The sequence below is a fragment of the Malaya genurostris genome, chromosome 1, assembly GCF_030247185.1.
Source record: "Malaya genurostris strain Urasoe2022 chromosome 1, Malgen_1.1, whole genome shotgun sequence".
NCBI classification, from domain to species: Eukaryota; Metazoa; Arthropoda; class Insecta; order Diptera; family Culicidae; genus Malaya; species Malaya genurostris.
Genome location: NC_080570.1, coordinates 19,777,902 through 19,801,656, shown reverse-complemented (window position 1 = coordinate 19,801,656; position 23,755 = coordinate 19,777,902). Strand labels below are relative to the sequence as shown.

The 23,755-nt window shown below is 36.9% G+C and overlaps 1 protein-coding gene and 1 long non-coding RNA gene across 2 annotated transcripts in view; one reads left to right on the top strand and one right to left on the bottom strand.

The window, feature by feature from the left end:
- LOC131434355 (ABC transporter G family member 23) overlaps nucleotides 1-20,923 on the bottom strand; it is a 129,564-nt gene extending 108,641 nt beyond the window's left edge. The window contains exon 1 of the mRNA XM_058601024.1: nucleotides 19,815-20,923. Within this exon, the coding sequence (XP_058457007.1) occupies nucleotides 19,815-20,008 (194 nt within the window). The 5' untranslated portion in view covers nucleotides 20,009-20,923. The remainder of the gene's footprint in view (nucleotides 1-19,814) is intronic.
- LOC131434373 (uncharacterized) lies at nucleotides 8,526-10,637 on the top strand. The gene is made up of 3 exons (XR_009230321.1): nucleotides 8,526-9,811; nucleotides 9,879-10,332; nucleotides 10,394-10,637. It is a non-coding gene; the product is annotated as an uncharacterized LOC131434373 (long non-coding RNA).
- Nucleotides 20,924-23,755: the final 2,832 nt, after the last annotated feature.

Below are 23,755 nucleotides of genomic sequence, written 5' to 3'. Positions count from 1 at the left end.
ACTTTTAGCTAAAATTTGTCAGTCGAGCAGTTTTTTGGTCAAAAATAACCATGCTCGAGAGCATGACAGTTCTGTAGTTTTTTTCTGACACAGAAAAAATATCTAATTTCAGTTTTTTTAAAATGAAAATTACCTTGTAATTTCTTATAAAACTTATGCTTATTACAGTAAAAGAACAACAAAACATAAAGTTTCTATACATTATCAAACGAAGCAAGTTTTACTCGAAGTTGTTCTTACGTTCTCTGCAGGCCCGTACCCAGGATTTCGTTTCGGGAGGGGCCCAAAGATAAAAAAAATAATGTTACTGAAGATTGCTGATGTACTTAATTCTCGGTGTGCCTTTTACGAGTGTTTTTAACAGACACTTTAAACTTTTCCACTGGACTTGATATTGTATTACATTTCTTTAGGTTTACAGTCTTGTTATTTCTGTAACACATGTCTGAGACCTTCTAAATAATTATACATCTGTTTTTGATTTCGGGAGGGGCCAGGGCCCCTCGGGCCCCCCCTCTGGGTACGTGACTGGTTCTCTGTGTTGCAATTATTAAACCACCTATTATCATTTTATTTTCAGTGCCCAAATAACTTTCCATCCTTCTAACTTTGAATTGAGACGTAATTTTAGTTAAATTTAACTACTCGATAATAAATACTATCGGAATGTCAAATTTTAACCGAAAGTTTAAATCATTCGCGAAATGGTTCCCAACCTTAGAAAGCTGCCCGTTAAACTCGGGAATCCAAGTAATGCAGTCACAATACTCACTCATTTGAAAAAAAAACTGTTCGGAAAATTGCTCCGACAACCATACAAAGAACTGTTTAAAAAAATTACTCGAAACCACAGCAAGAAAAAACTGTTCGTTAAAGTGCTTCAAAAACTGCCCGATAAACTCCACTGTCCGAAGTCAACTGCAGTTTTGGTACTACCTTTCATATGAAAAAAAAAAACTGCTGCAAAAGTCAACACGAAATACTTCTCGGAGATCTACTCGAAAAACTGCACGGTAAATTACTTTAAAATCTCCACAAAACTGTGCAATAAACTTACCGTAAAACTCTGGAATTCAGAGTCGGAATTCAATTGAATTCAAAAGCAAATGACCTCGCCCGGTTTCAGTTTTATTGAACAGATTAAGGTTGTGGACAATCTCGCGAATTATTTTAACTTTTAGGCTGTGAACCATTTCGAGCGGTTAATTTTAACTTTCGGTTAAAATCTGACACTCGAGCGGTTAATTTGATGTTGTCAAAAATAACCCTATTCGAGAGCATGGTTATTTTTGACAGATCGATGGTTATTTTTCGACACTGAAAAAAATCTTGCAATGAAAATTCTAATATTAATTCTTTAGTTGAATAAACTCAAATAACTTTCCGTCGGTTAAATTTTGAAATGGGCCGCAGTTTTAGTGAAATTTAACTACTCGGCACAAAATAACCGCTCAAGTGTCAGATCTCAACTAAAAGTTAAAACTAACCGCGAAATGGTTCACAGCCTTAATTAAAATTTGACAGTCGAGCAGTGATTCTGTCGTTGTCGAAAACAATCCTGCTAGAAAGTATGGTTATTTTTGACAGATCGATGGTTGTTTTCCGACACTGAAAAAAAACTTTCAAAATATGCCAATTTCAAATGTTGGTGAAAATTACTTTTGTGTCTTTTAATTTCAGTTATAGAAAATACCCCACTGAAAAGTTTCAATACATTGTCAAACGCAGTAAATTTTTCTCGAAGTTCTTCTTATGTCATTTTATTTTCTGTGCAAAACGAACGCAAATAACGTTCCATTCGTCAAACTTTGGAATGTGCCGCAATTGTAGTTAAATTCGACTGTCAAATTTTTACTAAAAGTTAAAATAATTCGCAAGATGGTTCACGGCCTAAGATTTCCCTTCGAATATTGGAAGATTGCTTTGTCCCTGAGAGTGAAACTTTTATGATTGCGTCGTAGTCAACGAATCAATAGACTTATTTTTCATCATTTCGGCACCGCAAATGAGAAATACAGCCTTCGTAAGTCATCTTACCATATTCATATCAGGACAGCCCATGGGTCAACCGGTAGAATCAACAAAACTGCTCACATCGGCACGCACCTGGTCAAAAACCTGTCCTTCGTATGGCAATAATTACGTGCGAATTCTGGACGGATGCCACACCTGAGCTTATCGACGGACGGTTTCCTCATCATGTATATCACATAATTCTCCTTATACCCGATGGAGACCATGCTTTCGGTCCGTACGAACCGTACGCGGAAATCACTCACCTGTTTGTATCCGCATCAGGTTCATTGCCAAGCTCAAGACGTCACCACGCACAAAAATCTTGCGTGTGTGTGTGCGTACTTTACTGTCAGTGTATTGAGGTCTCTAAAAGCGGATCTTCTTTATGGTACCGTCTGTCGATTCAATATTAGGTAATCACCTGGGAGGGCCGGAATCGTTCAGCACCGCTCTCGTCACGAACATGCTAATTCGTTCCACGGTTATGCATAATGGCTTTTCTTTCGGCTTTGCGATGTTTCAGATATGCAAATCGATCGAGATCATGGAATCATCGGGTTTTTTTTTCGTTCTTTGCAGGGGCGGTTGGCAACTGCTTCCCATTTTCGAAGAACGGAACGCTATTTTTGGTGCTGAGATTCCGACAGTAGATACACTGCACACTAGATTGGAACTGTCACGACCTCATCGGTAGAACCGAAAACTTCTAAATCTCTTATCTGTTTTAAATCTCTTATCTTGAAACGTTCACCGCAGAATATTTCTCCTTAAGATAGTCTATATTGGCACTGTCTCATAGCAATGATGATTTTTTGTTAAACCAATTCACTATTTTGCTTCGCTATTAAAAATTACAAAGAAAATCACAATACATTCAGTCGCGCGACGTTTGTTGCGTTGCATGGTACGATGAATCACCGCGTTGCAGCGCACTGCCTTTCCGCTGTTTGTAATTCGCCAACTCACCTCTCGACACGCTTGACGTCGACGGCGGATTCAAGGATATGTGATTTTCCATCCTTAGGCACCTGACACACCACCGGCAGGGGGCTATGACGAATCGAGGTGTAAACTCCGGGAGTGATCAAGCGGAATCATGCAGTTGGTTGAAGGTGAGTCAAATGAGTAAACATTTGCTGTATACATAAATCCCCCACTGGAGGATCTCTCTACTGACGTACTCTAGAATGCGATGAGAGTGCGCACGTGTAATCGACATACGTGGAAACGGTCGGCTTGAACTCGTTTCCCATTTGAACATTGTTTCAAATCTTCTACAGCACCGATGCTATTTGTCATTTAAACTTAAAAGTTGTCATTTCTTAACAGAGCAAAATTTTAACAGCACAGCAAACCATGACATAGAAGATTTCCATGAAGTGACAGGTAAGTAAGGGCTGTTCGATGAATCCAAGCAACATTCGATCAGTACTAATCAAAACTTAACATTGAATCAAACAATTCCTACTTCAGTCATGCAAGCCATGCGGTTAAAATCGGTTTGAATGGTCGTTGCATTGCACAAAAGATTGTAAGCAACGTAGCAATCGAAAGCTTGACAGTACGAAACGAACTCCGACGCGTGATGAATTAAGTTTTGCCGGGCTACCAATACAAACTTTGTTGATGAAAGTTGCTTCAAAGAAAACCCAACATTTTGTACTTAATTTATGCTAACAACTGAAAAAAAAACTTTCAAGAAAATATGGCGACACTTTAAAGCCGTTGAATATTCAAAATCTTCTGGTACTGGAACAAACCTTTTCTCGCATGTCCGAAAAGCTCCAGTCTTCATGTTCGAAAAGCTTGGCACAACGTTGTGTGCAACTCCGACAAAAAAAACTCATCGAAAGTCCAGAGAATGAATGCAGCAGCAACCATCGGGATTCTGTTTAATAATCTAATTTAAAGTTCTTCCCAGTAGATTTTTACTTAAAATATACTGAAAAGTGTGTCTACTCAATAGTAAATAACATTCATCCAATTGTTTGAGTTTTATTCACTATACTACTGGAATACTATTCACTTAGGCTATGAACCGTCGCGAAATACTAATTTTAACTTTTGCTTAAAATCGCACAGTTGAGTGGTTATTTTGTGTCGAGTAGTTAAATTGACTTGAAATTGCGGCCTATTTCAAAATTTGACGGACGGAAAGTTATTTAAGTTTATTTTTCACTGGAAATTTCAATTGTGTCGGAAAATAACCATCGATTTGTTAAAAATAACCATTCTCTCGAGCAGGGTTATTTCTGACAACATCAAATTAACCGCTCGAGTGTCAGATTTTAATCAAAAGTTAAAATTAATCGCGAAATGGTTCATAGCCCTAATTATCACTCACACGGAGAGAAATGGGCCTAGTTTTAAGCAACTAATTTAATAGTCCCACGACAAAAGGGCCTAAATGCAAATGGCAGTTTCTCTTTGTTTACTGTTTTTCACGATTTACCGGATTGATATTATATTTGACACTCACACACTTGATTGATATTATATTATACTCTCACTTCGCAAAACTTTCAAGTTAAAACCACAAACTTTCAATTTATATTGGAAACTTAAAAAAACTGAAGTAAAGGTTCCGTAATTTTTAAAACAGAGAAAGTAAACAAAAGAGAGTCTCTCATTTGTAGTTGGGCCCTTTTATTGTGGACCTTTGGTTGAAGTTCAATTTCATATTTTTATCGGCAATCTCACATAAAACTAATTCCACCTGGCGCGCCACCTAAGTTTGATTATTGGAACCTTTCTTAGGATGACGATTGAATTTTACCTTTTATTCCAATTATTTTGTAGAATCTTGAGATCGGTTACAAAAACTCTTCATTTAAAATTGGAAGAAAACTTAGTTTCTTCTGTTTCGTGCAATCAGTTTTGAGTTTTTCATATTACCAACATTGTGATCCGGAAATTTGTTTCGGTTCGGTTGAGGTTATGTTAAATGCTAGAGGAATGAATCAAAAGACGGGAAAAAGCTATTTCTCATCATTCTATCGCATATTTGAATAGGTTTGGTCTGCACAGTCTTTGAGGTGATTTTCCTCAAAGTATGCAAGGAATAAAATCATTTATTCACATTTTCTCACATGTTTAAAAACAGTACTGAAAATTTTCATTGTTTCATCTTGGATGCTGCTAAATAACATAGGTGGAAAACGATTTTTCTAACACGAAAATTACCTTTTCGCTTGAACAAACGATGTTGTAAATGATTTTACAAGTGGAAAATGGTTATGCCTTGCATTTTGACAGATAAAATTGTACGCACAATTGAATATTATCATTGAAATAAATTTAAATAATTCTACCTCAAAATTTGCTCCTTTTTATCAACATATTTATTGGTTGATTGCACCAACAAGAAAACAATGTTTCAGTTCGTTGGTTTGATAAGAACTTCAGAGTATGATTGATTTTTTTTTTTTTTTTGCTCACCCAAGTCCCGCCCAGGAGATGAAGTTCAGCTTCACCAACAATGGGGCCGGCAAATCTCTTATTTTGCCCCGGGCGCTAAATTTCCTCGGTACGCCACTGGTACTGCAAAATGGACTGTTTCGATGTACTGTATTTTCTAAATTTCGACGCAAAAATAAGTTTTTCGTAAAAAAAATCGATAGAACGATAAGATCCCATAAAAACTTCTTTTTTGATAATCAGATACGATTTCCAGCTCAGGAGGTACTACGATTTCTCGAAGATGGCTACACTGATTTTCAAACATTTCGAATCAAATTAAATGGTTCACAATCCCTCAGGTAAATTTACTTGCTTCGGTTACAACGATTTCCGTATTCCGGATCGGGAGGTATCGGAAATAGAGGAACTTGATCTTCTTCTATCAGATTACCGGCACGAATTTCTTGTAGACAATGTTAGTCGCCTCGGAAGGAATAGGCATATACAAAATCAAATCTTTAATTTAGTACAGTATCTAGAATTTTCCTCAAATTCCCGAGAACTCTTCTCAATATTCATTTCCGTAGTGTTCAGAATCACAAGTTCGATCGAAGTTTTCTTATATACACTAATACACTTCATCATTTCGATAGTTCAGAAGAAGATCCAAACCAAATATATTATATATCAATATGGATCAATCTTGTGATTCACGAGGGACATCACAGTAACATTGCGGTTAGAAATAAGGTTACTAATACACTACAAAATTGTTTTAACACATATGACAACTTTTCCAATCAGTACACAGAATCAAACAACTCCAAATATATAAAACATTTCTCCATATGCACTGCACGAAAAAAAGCTGTAAATACGGCTTAGAATATAATCTTTTATTGATTCGATTGAGAATATATTGTTAAATAAAAAAATTCACTCAGAACGAAACGAAATCATCGTATTGCAAATTCCAGAGTTTCGAATTACAATTTCTTGATTTTAGAAACCAATACACTTGTATTCAGATTTGTGATGATGATGAAGATTTCCGATTCCAGTTTAATTTTCAGAAAAGTTGAACACCGCTTCATCACTTTGGCATGTGAAAACGAGAAGTTAAATTCTAATTCTGCCCAAATTTTTTGAACGGTATGTTAATTTAATTCTCATATTGTTTACAGGCGATATTTTATTTCATCAAAAAATACTTCAAAAACACTTCAAATATAGAAAAGTTCTCATCTTTAAGCAAAGATGCCCGATATTTTCATAGGAAATCTGTTTTACTCTCTAAAAAAGATCTGTATTTATCTGTATTCACTAACAAAATTAAATTTCAACAATAGAATGATGTTAAAAGATGTTATTTCAACACGTTATTGCTGTAGAATGATAAGTTCAATGAGACCAAGACTTTGCTTCTCGTCACTGCAATCAAATACTAATAGATTGCTCATACGAAAATGTTTTTATTTTGCTTTTTGGGAGATTCGTATTAAATTTAAGAAATCTGTATCAAATCTGTATTCTGTATGCGTATGTAAAAATCTGTATAATACAAATAAATCTGTATAAATGGCATCTCTGCCTCTAAGTGGAAATCATGCTCAATTAGTTTTGACATTTCAGCTGTTTTTCAAAGAAGGACGAATCTTACAAAAGTAAACAAATCGAAGTACTCTCTCCTACCAATTGAACAATCCAATCAGCGTGGTCACCACGAGATAGCGTTATGGTGATTGTTTTGACATATCTCATGTATTTAGAAACATTTTTGAAGAATTTTTCAATTTACTTGAGTTTGAAATAATGCAGATGGCAAAACCTTACAAATATGGGTAAGAAAAACGATTATTCACGTGTTGTCGTCAAACATATGATTTCAAATTGTCCTATACTCTTGACAATCTTAGCAGACCCTGTCAGCTTGGAGCGATCTCAATCTTCAGTTCAGCAACGCCATCGCCCGGCGTCTCATTCAACATGTCATGTCAATTGTATGGGTGCGCAGCCCTGCTATTTTGGCGCGCACGAATTTGACATTTCTCTCCCCTACTTCTATGTATGAGATTCGATGCGGACTCACCTGAGGGCGACATGCTCGCAAAAAAGGATGTTGCCAATTATTTGTTCGGGAAATTTGAGAGCTGGATATCTTGTTAATATGATGTCTTTGATCTTAGTCACGAAAACCAGCCAATTTCACGAAAAATGCGCAAGGGCGTATCTTTATAATTCACGCAGGAAGCATAAAAGTAAACAAATCGAAAAAGGGCGAAACTATTTTTATGTAGATTTATTCAGTGGATATAGAAGGGAAGTGGTAAAATTTGCATGCCTTTTGAAGATTAACTAACAATTCATCGACTAATCATAAATTGATTCGAGAATATGCAATAATTTATAAATACGATTTAAAACCAAAGTCGAAAAATTCATCGATGTTTTTCTCCGTTTGCTGTCAATGTTAGATTCGCCTTTCTTTGAAAAACAGCTGATTTCAGATTTTGGTACATACTAAACGCAAACTATTAAACAAAATTCCATATTCAATCAAATAACCTCCAACTAGGAATCACTATAGAAAGGTTGGAAATACCTAGGACAGGACCTGACAATTGTTAATCCACTTTTAGGACCAATTTCGGACCAGCTCGTGATTGGTTGGAATTGACATATTCAAGTACAAGTTGTTGAAATCAATATTACTGCAGGGTGGTAGAAAAAGTGTTGTCAGTATCGTCGGTAACAAATGTAGCTTGAAATTGGATATTTTATTTTTCGGGTCATCTTTTCAAAATTTTTAATTTCAATAGGATTTAAGTTTAATTTGTTTTTAAGTCATGTCAATGCGGAAGGTATACGAGTACATTTAACAATCACTGGATGATACAAAGAGAAAGCCTGAAATCACGAAGTGTGATATGGACGAGAATATTGATTATGTTGGTTGAGAATAGCACCGAATCTTTGGATACTTCTGTATGTTATTATTTTTCTCGAATAGAATATGTTGAATAATTTAGTTAATACAACTGCAAAAATTAATTACCCAAAATTGAGTGTTTTAGAAAAATTTTATTGAGCTGTTTCAACTAAACGTTTTCTTCAAAACAAACATCTGATCAAAATGAATCCAGAGCTATATTTTTGACCGATATAACATTTGTCTAAGTGTTTTCAAATGATAAATAATTGCATGTTATAAGGGGAGAAAGTTTTCAGAATGAATAATTATCTCTACTGGCAACAGTGATCCCGAGGCATTTATTATTTACAGCAGGGAGCAACCGAAATAAGAAGAGAAATATTTTTCTGGAAAAAGAAGCCAGTTGTCTGATCCTGTCCTAGGGAAATACTACTGTGCAAGTTAGTCCTAGGTATCGTTCAACAAGGTATTTTTGCGTGTCAAATACTGAAAAATTTTGTAACGCTATTTGTAGACTTTTTACTGAGATCTATTAAGAAAACTCCGGAAATTCAATCAAAGTGCTGACAAAGATTTTTTCGTGAAATTTCATTTCTTCTAGGGACATTTTTGGTACAAACTATCAATTCCAATGAAGATGAAATGCATTTAAAACCCTTATATCTGAAGTTCATAATTCGTTCTTGAGGAATTCCAAGGTTTCTGGGTGTCTAGAAGTAGCATCACAAAATATATATATATACTACAAAAATATACACAAAATACAAACATTCTCGATTTCGAACGCAAAATAAATGACTTGCAGTTTGAGCGGATCAGAATTCAGAATTCCCCGAAAAGTAATTCGAACTAACACAAGGATTCCCGAAGAATCGTCGACAGGTTTCGATGAGTGCCAAACCAGTTTAGCCAGCTCTCATCAGCAGACCACACGCTTTTTTTTGTTCTGGCCCAGTAACGATTAGCCAAATGTAGCGAATGATGACATCCGCAAAATCTGAAAATTGACTATCGAAAAGATGAGCCCAAGTAATCTGAAACGTTGGTTGCCTTCGTTGTCAAGGCGAATAGCTGACGCGCAGAGGCCAAGGGTTCCTACGATCGCTCGGTTACCATATCAGTCAGAAACTATGCGCTTCAGGTGAGGTGATAATGCGCGAAAATAGCGACCTATCTACGTCTGATACCGCGACATACTTGCTAAGACTGTGAGCTGCCCCAGGAAATGTCGTGCTATTTTGGCTTCAAACTGAATATTAATTTTTGTTAGCATAAAGAGCCGGACTGTCGGCCACGGTGGGTGTTTTATCTGGTGAACTCATATGGAATCGCTAAAGTACAGCTACCGTCAAGTGAAACCGGTTTCGGCGAATCTTGGACAAACTCGCTGGCGTTGGCAAACAAGGATGTCAGACAGTATTCCTCGGCGAGGCCGGCATGTGATTGCATATTTTAGCTGGGCTGGTTTGTGCAATATTAACACTACTGTGGCTGCGGCTTTCGGTTAGATGTGAAATCTTTTTTTTTCTAGTTAGCAATAAAGTTGGCCGACTGTCTGAAATGTTGAATCCAACGGTTAGGTTATGAGCCAGCTTGGAAGCGGTTAGGCACCTGGTCTGTTATGAGCACAGACTACCAGATATAACACGGTCAGCAAGATCTCTAGTGTTTCGTAGTTTGCATATACTAGGGCCATTGTACCAATAGTCTTCTCATTAGTAGACTTTCAATCAATGAATTGTAATAAAATCGAAGCTTCTAACTTTATTATACTGTTGAAGTCAATCTATCGAACATAGACAACAGATCTCACTCTAGCTAATGATTTTTCGTATATGAGATGACTAATGGAACTGAGATGAATGGTGGTCCGTTACCCTAGATGATTTTTCGTGCGAGAGCTTCCTTCAAAAATTTTCACTTGACTATTTATGCAGTTGCCTCGTTTCGAAGCTTCGACCTAACAAAAATGAAATATTAAGAAGGTTAACAACTTACTTCGCGTAGAATTTATTACCATTTTAATTGTGTTATTGTATCGTTCAGATGAATTTCGCGAGAATTCTACAAGTTCCGCTTTACGCACAGATGCAAGATCGAGAACCTCTCCAATAGTAATCAAACAGATCTGGTAGAAATCGCCGGTCGTAAAACTTTCTAAACTGGTTTCGAGGAACCTTCAAGTAGGCCAGGAGCAGTTCAAATCTGCAGCAACCATTTGACAGTGAGTATCTACAAATTCATAGAACGTAATTCGTGAAACGATTGAATTTTACAAGAATGATATAAATTTACGCCCATGTTTCGAGCAAACGTGTAAATTTACATATTTTAGCATTTAAAAGTATGCCAGAATAAATTAAATATAAGTTATATTTACTGTTAAATTGAGTTGTTTTTGACGCTCGTATATGTCAGTCTCAGAAGACGTAACAGTTCGGCTGAAAAGTTCGTATCGTTTAATAGAAACACTTTTTTTTGCCAAAATTCATTTTTATTATTCAACATAATTGCCATCAGAGGCGATACAGCGATTATAGCGATCTTCCAACTTTTCGATACCATTTTTGTAGTACGATTTGTCTTTTGCCTCAAAATAGGCTTCAGTTTCAGCGATTACCTCTTCATTGCTTCTAAATTTTTTACCAGCGAGCATTCTCTTGAGATCTGAGAACAGAAAAAAGTCACTGGGGGCCAAATCTGGAGAATACGGTGGATGAGGGAGCAATTCGAAGCCCAATTCGTTCAATTTCAGCATGGTTTTCATCGACTTGTGACACGGTGCATTGTCTTGATGAAACAAAACTTTTTTCTTCTTCAAATGAGGCCGTTTTTTTAAATTTCGTCCTTCAAACGCTCTAATAACGCTATATAATAGTCACTGTTGATGGTTTCTCCCTTTTCAAGGTAGTCGATGAAAATTATACCATGCGAATCCCAAAATACAGACGCCATAACCTTACCGGCCGATTGTTGAGTCTTTCCACGCTTAGGGTTCGGTTCATCGCGTGCAGTCCACTCAGCTGACTGTCGATTGGACTCCGGAGTGAAGTGATGGAGCCATGTTTCGTCCATTGTTATATATCGACGAAAAAAATCGGTTTTATTTCGATATAACAGCTCCAAACACTGCTCAGAATCATCAATTCGTTGTTGTTTTTGATCGATTGTGAACTCACGCGGCACCCATTTTGCACAAAGCTTTCTCATATTCAAATATTCGTGAATAATATGTCCAACACGTTCCTTTGATATCTTTAGGGTGTCAGCTATCTCGATCAACTTCACTTTACGGTCATTGAAAATCATTTTGTGGATTTTTTTCACGTTTTCATCAGTAACAGCCTCTTTTGGACGTCCACTGCGTTCATCGTATTCGGTGCTCATATGACCAGTACGAAATTTTGCAAACCACTTACGAATTGTTGCTTCGCCCGGTGCAGAGTCTGGATAACACTCATCAAGCCATTTTTTGGTATCGGCGGCACTTTTTTTCATCAAAAAGTAGTGTTTCATCAACACACGAAATTCCTTTTTTTCCATTTTTTTTCACAATAACAAAAGTAGCTTCACTCAAAATGCAATATCTCACAAACTAATAATCAGACAGCTTTCAAATTTATACACGTATCTTTTGAAGGTTGGTACTAACTGAAAATGGTATGGATTTAATTCTAGTGGCGCCCTCTCATAGAAACGATACGAACTTTTCAGCCGATCTGTTAAATTTACACGATTTTTTCTAGGTGTGTATAAACAGAAAAAAATAATGAAATTTACACGACATGTAAATCAGTATTGGCATGGAATAGACATGGGTTGAATCGAATATTTCATTGAAACCCATCATCGATGCAAAAATAAATTGAATCGAATTGAATTTTAAATGAATAGAACTGTATCTTTCAAAAAACGCTTAGTTTTGTAATTAAATTGTATTGAAACGTAAAGAATTGTGAAGTAATTTTATGTTTAATTGCCTGCTCCAAATATGTGCATGAAAATAGATGTAAATTCACAAAATATTTTTATCTGTGTATCTACCAGAGTTCGATTGAAAATCACAATAAATTCAAAATCATATCTCAAAAGTTTCAAATGGAAATCTGCTGTATTTAAGTAATATAAGTTTACCTCCATAGACGCACAGAGTCAATTATTCGAATAAAATTTTCTCGTGAGTAGGTAGAAGTTTTTGGCATTAAAAATGCCTTACTCTTCACCAGTGTTGGTGATTGCCGAAAATTTGACAGAAGCTGCTATATTGCTATCTATATTGTATACAACATTTTCAATCCGGTAGAAGATGCTATAAGAACTCGAGTCTCTCAATACATGAACCGCGAGAGAATTTTTCTACATTTCTTCGCTCCACTTCATACTCTGAGTATTTCACGGCCCATGAAAAAATATACAGTCTGATAATGATCGTTGCTGTGTGGAATTTGCCAAGAGAGAATCGCAAGTTGACAATTATCGCAGAAAATCGAATCGATGGTTCATCTTGATGTTTCTCATACTAGGTTGCAATATTTCAAAACCCTTGTGTGGAGCATTCACATACATTTTCATAGACACAACTTATACAAAGGTTATATGCACATAGTTAGAATAAGCGGCAATAGTGAAATGATTCTATCGCAATTATCAACTGCCTGTATAGAATCGGATCGCGAAATGAGAATAAGCGACCGTTTGTTGCTTCAGAGAGGATCTCCACAGCGGCGTGCTAACCTTTGATTCTCAGAAATGTCATCGAGAGAAATTCACTCTCGCACTGGTGTCTATTCTATGTTAAATGAGCCATGCCGGGTGTTTGTTGTTGCGATGTTTTCCATTTCTCTTTGATGGCACTGATTGAATCGTGTGAAGAGCAGGGCTTGTATTGTGAATCCTCAAACGAACGAAGCAACTAAAAATATCTGCTGTGAACACTTTGCTTAACATAGCTGAATGAGAGACCTATATTAGAGAGAAACTGGATGCGTGAGAGTATATGCTACTGAGCAGACCAATTCCCCTTGCCAAGTAAACTGTCTGTGCTCTCAGTCTCAGTTAACACATGAACTAAGCAATCCATGACAATGTAATGGAATGAAGGGTTCGCTCTCGTTAGTATTGTACGAGAAAGAAGACCTTGCCTCACGGTGTGCTACAAGACGCGAAGCAAAGTCATATAGGCAATGTTTACGGTTTATTTTTAAAAAGTAGGTTTACAGAAATCATTTTTAACATAATGTTCGCATTCCAAGACCAAATTTGATCACATTTCAAGCATACTTTAAACATTTTATAGCAGAAGTTTTGCATTTGAGCCCATTTTCAAAACGATCAATTTGTTTCTTGGCAGTTTACACTGTGTATATATCCTAGAAACACTAAAAGCAATGTTCTTTAAATTAACATTCATCGGAACTAAAAGTTATGAAACTAGTTTCCTCATAGGCATCTACAATATGAGAACCATTCATCAAATGCTAACCTCATGAAGCATAGGTCTCAGCAAGCGGGCATATTCATGAACTAATGAACGAACGAAGCAGCTCTCCTGGCTTGGGTTGCGCTGTGAATTCTACCTGACATACGAATGTGTGTGAATAGCACAGATGGTGAAACCCTTTCGTTCATATTCGTTGCTTCAATTTGCAAGCCCTGGTGAAGAGTGAAGATTGAACGTTCTTTGATACGATAAAAGCCATCCTTGCTCTTCACTATACGGGGCCGGGTGTCAATTAAAAGTTTCAAAAATAGCCCCGTAACCTTTTTCTGTCATAATTTTGAACGGTAATAACTCAGTCTTCTGTGGATGGATTGATATAATTTTACAACCAATCTATTCGGAAAGTTTTAACCTAAACATGTATGGCAACGTCGTTTCAGTATTTCAATAGCATACTATTGAAAAATTTGTTAGAATCAACCTATGGTTTCATTAACCAATCACAGAAGAGTAAATGATGATGTCATCTTGTTGATTCTTCGTGCAGGGCCGACGGTTCGATTGCATCGCCAGAACGTTCGCACAAAAGGGTATCTACAAATATATGCCATCTCTCAATTTTAATTTCAATCCGCAGCCTGCTGCCGTAATTTTAAACATCAGACTAGATTGCGATTGTGCTGATCGTGAACAGAAATTTCTATTCATTATTTTTCAAATTTAAATGTGTTGATGAGAGAGTTTCAAAATTGCATTTTTAATGGCATTATGATTGGTCATGTCTCGTACACAATCCTGTAATATTTTCTGTTCGATTTCATTCGATATTCTGCATGTACATCCAAAAATGAAAACGAGTGTTGAGACCAAATAAATGAAATGATAAAAATGGAATATTAAGAGAATAAGAAGCTTTACATGTCATGTTAGGTAGTGCAAAAAATAAATAAAATCAAAGGCGATCAAAATGAAGAACCGATTCTGAACGGTTCTGCCTGTCTTGTATGGCAATAATCCGGCAGAAACAGAACCGTTAATAATCGTTAGGCGAAAATATCTGCCGGAAACGGTTGTTGCATTGTTGCCAGACACTTGCCGGCCAGCATTCCACCAAAACCTTCTGGCAGACGCTGCCAGGTGTCGCGGGGGAAAATCTGCCAGGCACATGCAAGCGGGTGGCAAAGAAAGTCATGGTCAGCGTTGCCATTATTCAGATTTAGCTGGTAAATGTCAGATTTTTCTCGAAAGACACTCTAATAAACCAGATCTTTAGCCAGATTTTACAAATTTTACGATTTTTTCAGATCTCACCAGATCTTGACGCTTTTGGCCTCTAGACGATAAGTGGTGAGACTTTTTTGTTTTTCTTTTTCGATCACTGGAAATGAAGCCCGGTCAAAATTCCCTTGTACATAGTTAGACACAGACAAATCCAGATAAATGTTTCAGTCAGACAGATTTTTGAAAAAATAACAAAGCAAATCTGGCCATGGCAACAACAGTGGCCACAGCAGTATTGGCTAAAATCGCGGCGTCTGCAGCAAAATAATTCCTATTGGCTTTCAAACGCAGAACTCAAATCAACTCCGCGCCTTCTATTTTCACTTTATGGACGAAGAAAACGATGATGTTAGCAAATTATCACACAGAACATTATAGGAATCGAGTATTAAATGCGGAAATAGTTACTAATATAGTAATTTTTCCTTAAACAAACCTACGGAGTGGGTAAAATTTTTGCATTCATTCAACTTTTGCATAAAAAGTAAACCTTTAATTTCTTCAATACTTAACTATATTTAGATATTGATGCTAATTGAGGTTATGTCATTAATTTTCGTAATTGAAATTAAAGGTTTAAACAACTACTGGACGGAATAAACGGCCAGACCAATTATTTCAAAGCGGTGTCAACAAGTAAAGTCAATATTATCAATCTGTAAGTCATTCTGAAAGCAAAAGATTTAGATTTATTCTCAAGCGGAATATTGAAAATATTGGTTGGAATTCTAATTGATAGAAATCAATGTTTTTTCCCTAATTACAACAGAATATTCTTTGATTATTCGAATTTCAACTACAAATAAAATAAAAATCACTGGATTCCTATGTATTTTGACAGCTTCATTCGAAAACATCATCGTTTGTACAACAGCGCCATCTACATGTCGAACTGCCGTTAGAAGGCCAATTTCTATTCACAGCAATACAAAAATTCACTCCCTTTAGCCAGTGTCGGCACTGGACCGAATAATTCGCCGCAATATTATTTTTCACCGGTTTTTTGTGTGTAAATCAAGGTATGCAACGGGTTGGTATCTCAATTAAAGAAGGTTTAAGCGAATAAATCGACCGTCACACGACAAAAGGGCCTAACTGCAAACGAGAGCCTCTCTTTGTTTACTTTCTCTTTTGATTATTACGGAGCCATTATTGCAAATTCTCTAAAGCTTCCAATATAAATCGAAAGATTGTAGTATTATCTTGATAGTTTTGCGAAGAGTAAAGCGACAAATATAAAATCAGTTCAGTAAATCGTGAAAGAAAAAGTAAACAAAGAGAAACTGTCATTTGCAGTTAGGCCCTTTTGTCGTGGGACGGTCGAAATGTCAGATTTTTCTCGTTTTGACCAGAGATGCCAGATCTGCAGATTTGTCTGTAAATCTGCAGATTTCGGACATAGTGCTGCGTAGAGTGCCTATAACCAGAGTGACGACATCTCATCCGTAATGTTGGCAACAATTCAAAACATTCCATTAGCTTTACATTGAATTGACAGGTCGTTTGCTCGTTTGGAACTGGGAGCTGTCATTCCAAACGAACAGCTGTCGCCACTCTGATTATAGTCACTCTAGTGCTGCGGACATTTTTTGTTATGCAGACTTTTGAAAATCGAGTTTTTCGCAGACTTACGGTCAAAATTTACAGACTTTTAAAATTGTCGCGATCTTTTTTTTTTTTGTTCGCCAAGTCACTTTAGCGTATCAAACTTTATATAGAAATTGCTGCCAGCAAGACATACTTGCTAACTTCAAATTTTTTTTCGGATATACAGACTTTTGCAACCCTGTTTGAAGATATTTGAAATTTTTATCTGACATCTCTGGTTTCGACAGACACTCTAATAAACCAGGGGTGGCATTATGTATCTCGATTTGACTAAAATTTTATTTAGTCGAAATCGATCATCGAGCTTCGTTCGACTTCACTCGAAGAAGTATTAGATTATAGAAAAGTTTTGGCATTATGGAACCAAAACAATCGAGTTCGTAAACGACTGAACTCGATAAGAAATGGTCGAAAGCCTTATTACTATCGACTATGAGTATTCGAATACGTTTCTATTTTATTTGAAGGTAGTTATCGATAACATCATAGATTTTCATAAACATATTAGTATTGATAGTCTTTGTTCTAATGCATTGTTTTGTATATATTTTGTGTGTTTAGTATATTATGTACAAGTCGAACTATTTGAAAAGCATGTTAATTGAAAGCTGCGTGGTATTTATTTAAAATAAAAGTAAGTCGAAACTAACCTATGTCCAGTAACTGTAGTTTGTAATGAAATTTCTGAATCCCGTGGATAGAAAACGCCGCACGGATTGTGGGAAAAAGCTTATTCGCTTAATAACAATGAGCGAATAATGTTTTTACCCATATATCTAATTCAAGTAAATTGAAAAATTTGTCCAAATACCTTCAAAGTATTTGGAATATGTCAAAAGCATCACAATCTCGTGCTATTATCGTGTATTTGATTCTTCAATAGTACCTAAATAGATTATGAATACTACAAAGAATTGGTTGCTCCTGGTATCTTGAAGCTAAAGCAATATCTCCTAATAAATATGAGAAAATACTATAATAAAAGCTGCAGAACCTAAAAGCCTTTGACTAAAACTACATATATGGATGACGTAAATTGTATTAGACTTGCAACAATACATGAAAACCACAGATTTTTTATTATAATTTCAAAAGTTCATCTATAAATTGTGTACAAGAACACGCTTGAAAAAATTCTTTACTTTTTCAAATGGAGTGGAAACGAATCTGCTTCTTGATTTAAATTTCAGTAATGTGTTCATATTAATTTCGTGGCAACTTAACCATTACATTATTACAAACATTTTTCTTCTTTTCAGTACTTGAACCGAATAAATGTACTCGAAAATACCCAAACAATAATTTACAGTTTCATTTTTATCATGATTGCAATGTATATGGGTTTGTTTTATCTATGTTTGTTATGACAATTTGTGTAGCCTCAGTCGAAATCTAGTACCACATTGTCGGGATCTCGATCAAGTGGTTGAAAGCGATACGTAATGTCACAGTTCAGACGAATAGACTTCAAAAATAATCGTTTCGAGCAACTCGATTCGAGATGCATAATGTCAGCCCAGATCTTTAGCCAGATTTTACAAATTTTACCAGATTTTGTCAGATCTCACCAGATCTTGACGCTTTTGGCCTCTAGACGATCACTGAAAATGAAGCCCGATCAAAATTCCCTTGTACATAGTTAGACACAGACAAATCCAGATAAATCGTGAATAAATCTGAAAACCGACTTTTTTCCGAGATGACCAATTTTTACAGCACTGTTGATTTAGCTCGAATGGCTGTCCGTTTTAGTTTCGTATATTTAATGCAATAAATTAAACGACTAAGAGCACTTTTTTCTTACCGCTCAATTTTCTCGAAAATGACAGAACCGATTTAAAAAAATTCAGGCTCGTTTGAAAGCTGCTATTCAGCCATTGATCAGGTTCGAAGATCAAATAGCTGTCACTTTTGGTTCCGAAGATATAACGGCTTAAGTGACCTAATCGACTAACTGCACTTTTCTCATCGGCTCAAACTTCTTCAAAATTTTAAACGAAGTTCGATAAACTTAGGCTAATTCAAATGCTTGAATGATGTCTTCGATCAAGTTTGGGAAATTATGTCAAACATTCCCGGCTCGGAACGACTTACCGACAAAACGTAGTTTTTCAGTGCACCAAAATGTAATTATGAGACTATTTAAATAACAAGAGAAAGGCATTATCACACCACTAGGTGGATTAAGAATAGGTTTCTTTTTTGTTGTCAGAAGGACGCCGGGTGTTGTCACGTTACTGGCGGTCGATCTTAAATGGACCACCAGCGCACAGGCTTCAGCGCATTAAGGCGCATCCAAGGTGGCGTTGACATCGCATTCCTCGACGGTGTTTGACGTTGACAGACTAAATCGATGGATATTGTTGATAGTCATTGTTTTTAGAGCTGTTGAAACTTGTTTACAAAAGTTCGGTGCGAAGATGAACGGTAAACGAAAAATTCCTCGATCGCATGGCAGGTAAGAGGGATGTAAACAAAGCCGTACCTTGTACTAGCCTGCGCGGATTTTTGCACATCACTTTCAATCACGAAGCCAAAACCGGATCGATATTCTATTCGGAAAAGCCAATGATGAGGCGTCATATACATTCTACGTTATACGGCCCATGCTTATCATGCACGGATCTGGAGGTCGCTATCGTTGTTCGACGTATGTGTGAAGGCTAATCAACCGGGCACGTATTTGATAAAATTAAACTGATTGAGAAGAGGTATAACGAAAATTACCACGGAGCAATTTCAGTTTTGTGTGTGCGTCAAGAGATGATGTACACGTGGGTGCAGAAAAAAATCCCCCGTGTTTTGTCAGTCAGTGGTAATTGTGATTACACATGCCAACTGGCTAGTCATAGCGTGAACTGTTGGGGTAACCGGGAAATCAACACAAAAGTTGCCATCTAATGCCATAATAATCAACTACGAGAGCACAAAAAAAAACACAAACCCATTCCACGCAAATTGATAGCCCAGAGAGGGAGGTCATCGAGTGCAACATCATTTTCTGCGCTAACCGGAGCAAAATAATTGGCTAGGATGATCAATCACCGAGCTGACGATGACCACCATTACTCCGGAAAAATCGGATCGTTTTGTAGCTGCTGCTGCTGTTGTTGTAGTTGTAATGGAACCTATACTTACGTGACAATCGGAGAATCGGCCGTCCAGCTAAACATCCGACTGATCCGACGTTTGTCCAGGTCGGTCGGGATTGTGCTCTGCTGTTGTTGTTGTTGTTGTTGTTGATGTCCCACCGGAGCCACGGATCCGGACGAGATAATCGCTATAGACCCATCCTTGGGCTCACCGGTATCTCCGGCTACTGGTGCCATCATAACTATTCCGAACGAACTCTTTGTTCACCAGCAGAGGCCAAGCTCACACAGAAAACCAAAAAAAAATAAGCACTTCTTTTTTTGGTTACTTTGTTTACCTCTTTCACTCTCTTCTTTGCTTTGGGACCTCAGACAACACGAACACTGGGAGCTCACGGGCAAAAGAAAGACCTACGACGCCGCAACCAAAGGGAAAGCGTTTTGTTTTCTTTGCCTTTATTGCCTTCTCGCTTGGTGGATTCACTTTTGCTACTGCAGCAACTTTTCGCCTGACCGCGTAGGACGTCACTGATTCGACGAAGGGGGCTTCCGATCGCTGCAAATTTACCGTGCAGGAAGCAGCAAGCAAACAACTTACACGTAACAACACCGCGACGAGGTTAAAACCAACCGCCAGCTAGCTACCGATAACATCGAATAACAACGCACGATTAGCACATATATTCCGTACCACAACCTAGATCTAATTTCGGCTGCGCTCGTTTGACTAGCGGGAAGTCACACTCTCCTAAGTGGTCGATGAATCCAATTTGTACTCGTGTCGTCGTTGACGTTAGTCCGATCGCGATGGGTCACCGTATGAGACTGGAATCACACCGCCCGACTGGTACGCGATGTGCAGCAGTGAGATGGTTTTTGATCCCCTCGTACCGATTCCGCGGCGGGTTTCGGTGGTTGGAGCAGCTCGCGGGGAAGGAAGCCTTTATGACGTGCCGTAATAAGATTCCTCGGAGAACTGGTTATTAGATTGGACTGGTGCGCGTGATCACACAGACGCAGGGATCCCGTGCACGGAAGAACGCGTGGATAAGCGTGAGTCGCGAGAGGGGTCTCCCGATTGCCTAACGCGGGTTCCTGTCCTATGCTGATGGTACGCGCATACAAGTCTCTTGCCGCTAGGAAGCAAGACGCGATCGCGCTCACACACCACACAAACGTCTTTCAGTCCGGTTCGCTTGAAGAAATGGACTGCTTGGATGCACACTGCCAGAATGACTAGTGCGATTTTAGTCGCAGTGTTGTCAAGCGCATGGACGTTTACCGTGTCTGGTAGCGAATGAAATCGAGTGCTTCGGGCATGTCGGTTTCGCTTGTGTTAGTTTCGTAAAAGCGTAGGATTTTCGCTGAGTTTTGTGGCGTTATCGACGGTACAGCAAACCTCAACTGTCTTGGTGTGATTAAGCTTTGCCGCTTTGTATCAAATGCCGGACTATCGTCGGACTTTCAAGGGGCTGGAGCATGATTGTGGGACCGTCATAAGTTTGATTAATATTACAGAATATTCATTTGAGTGACACAAAGGGGTGTTATTTAAAAGTGTCACAAGTTTTTTTTCTTTTAAATAAAACACTAATATGTATGTAAATTTTGACCCCAAGATGGCTCTATTTGAAAAACCAATTCACGACCATTAGATTTAGAATATGACGGATCTGTTAGCTGTTATTTATTTCTTCAATTTCTACTCTTCCATTTATACACTTCAATTTTTATTCATACTCCCAAACTTTTATTCGTTAATTTAATTATTATATTTCTACTGTACAATTTATAATTCTCAATCTATACTATTCGATAAGTGTGCTTCTATTTCTACTTTTAAAGTTTTACTTGTTGCTTTTCTTATATAGAAAGAACCGACTCAGTTCGTCGAATACGCAAAATGTCTATATGTGTATGTATGTATGAATGTAAAATTTTTTGCATTCACTTTTCTCGAAGATAGCTACATGATTTTCATGAACATAGATTCAATTGAAAGGTCTTGTAGCCCCATACAAAGTTCCTGAATTTTATTTGAATCCGACTTTCGGTTCCGAAATTACAGACTAATAGATAAATTACCATTTAAAATTATTTCTTCAGAGATGGTGTGGCCGATTTTACCAAACTTAAGTTCAAATGAAACGTCTCATAGTTTTATACAAAACTACAAAATTTCATCTGAATGCGACTTCTGGTTCCGGAATTATAGGGTAAAGTGTGTTAAAAATTTGATACCGTCATTTGATGTGGGGAAACAAAAACTAGTAAAAAAAAACTGGCCTGGAGACTACTCCAATCGGTAGCAATTATCAGTAGACAAATAACAGAGTAGATTCCGGAAGCACAGGAAATAGTAGTCATATACTCCAAAATGAATCTCCCTACTTTTCTCAGCGATGGATTGACTGATTTTCACAAAGCTTAAAATGAAAGGTCTTGAAGGTCCCAGATTGAATTTCTGAATCTCATCCGAACCCGACAACCGGTTGCGAAATTAATGGGTGAAGATTGTTAAAATATTTATACCGTCATTCAAAGCGGCGAGTGAAACACGTAAACTAACTTCTAAGCTTGCCTCAAAACTATTCCAATCGATAGTAATTGTCGAATCATAAATCAGTTTTTACTGTAAGGATTTATCGAAATATCATAAATACTCGCATTATTCTTCATTTTTAGATTGCTACTTTTCCACTTCGATCTTTACTGTATATAATTTTTACTCTTCTATTATTACTATTTATACTCCCAAACTTGCATTTTTCAATTTTATTACCAAATTTTTACTATACAATCTTTGATTTTCAATCTATACTATTTGATATTTATTCTTCTATATTGACTGTTTGAATCATTTTTCATTTTCAATTCTTACTTTTCAATTTACACTGTACTTTTTCACTGTTTCAGTAACTTTACTATTCAATTTATTTATTCTTCAGTTTTCACTCTTTATCTTTTACTGTTCAATGTACACTCTTTAAATAGTGCTCTTCAGTTTTAACTACTCATTTCTCACTCCTAAATTTATATTCTCAAATTTTCAATCTCTTTTCAATTCATACTCTTCATTTTTTAATTTTCAATAATTACTCTTTGATCTATGATTTTCCTCTTTGATATTCGTTTTCCACTTTTTGGTATTCGTTCTTTACACTTGAATCATTGTTTTCTCCACACTTTCTATCAGGCCCGTGCGCAGGGGGGGGTTTTGGGGGTTTTAATCCCCCCATGGAAGATTTTTCAGCAGCATTCCATGAACAATAGAGTACGTTTTATATAAAAGTGCAAATAACTTGACTTTCCTTTGAAATTTTTGCATCTTCCCCATCTTTTGAACCCCCCTCGCTCCCTTGAATCACCACCCCCCTTTTCTTGACACCCCTTGACTCTCCCTTGAATTCTCCCTTGAACACCCCCCCCCCCCCCTCTTGAAGGATTCCTGCGCACGTGCCTGCTATCCTATCATCCTATCATCATTCTTAACACTTCGGTTTTCTTTTTGGTTTCAAGTGTACTCATACTCGTACTCGATAGTAGGCTTAAGCCACAAATGAGTCAAAAATAAGTGATCGTCGACGAATAGATGCATAATTACTTTTATAACTGGACATGCCAAAAATAATTTTGGAAATGATGTAACAATATTTCATGCATTTTTCCGAATAATGACCAATAAGTTGAACGAATCGTCGCACAAAGTATTACAGGTAAAACTGATACATAGAAACCAAGAATATTTTCAGTGGTTGAGCGCAGTGGGCTTACCACACATTTTGTTGGCTTTCAAGCATTTTCGGTATATGTACCAGTACCAAATAGAAATTTATTTAAAAATAAAGCTTTTGAAATAACAAATTACTGGACATGCACTAGACAACAATTATGTATCAAATAAATACACTTCCCAAACACGTATATATTTTTCAATTATGATTCCGGCATCAGATTCTTTGAATGTTATATGTTTCAATGTTCTAA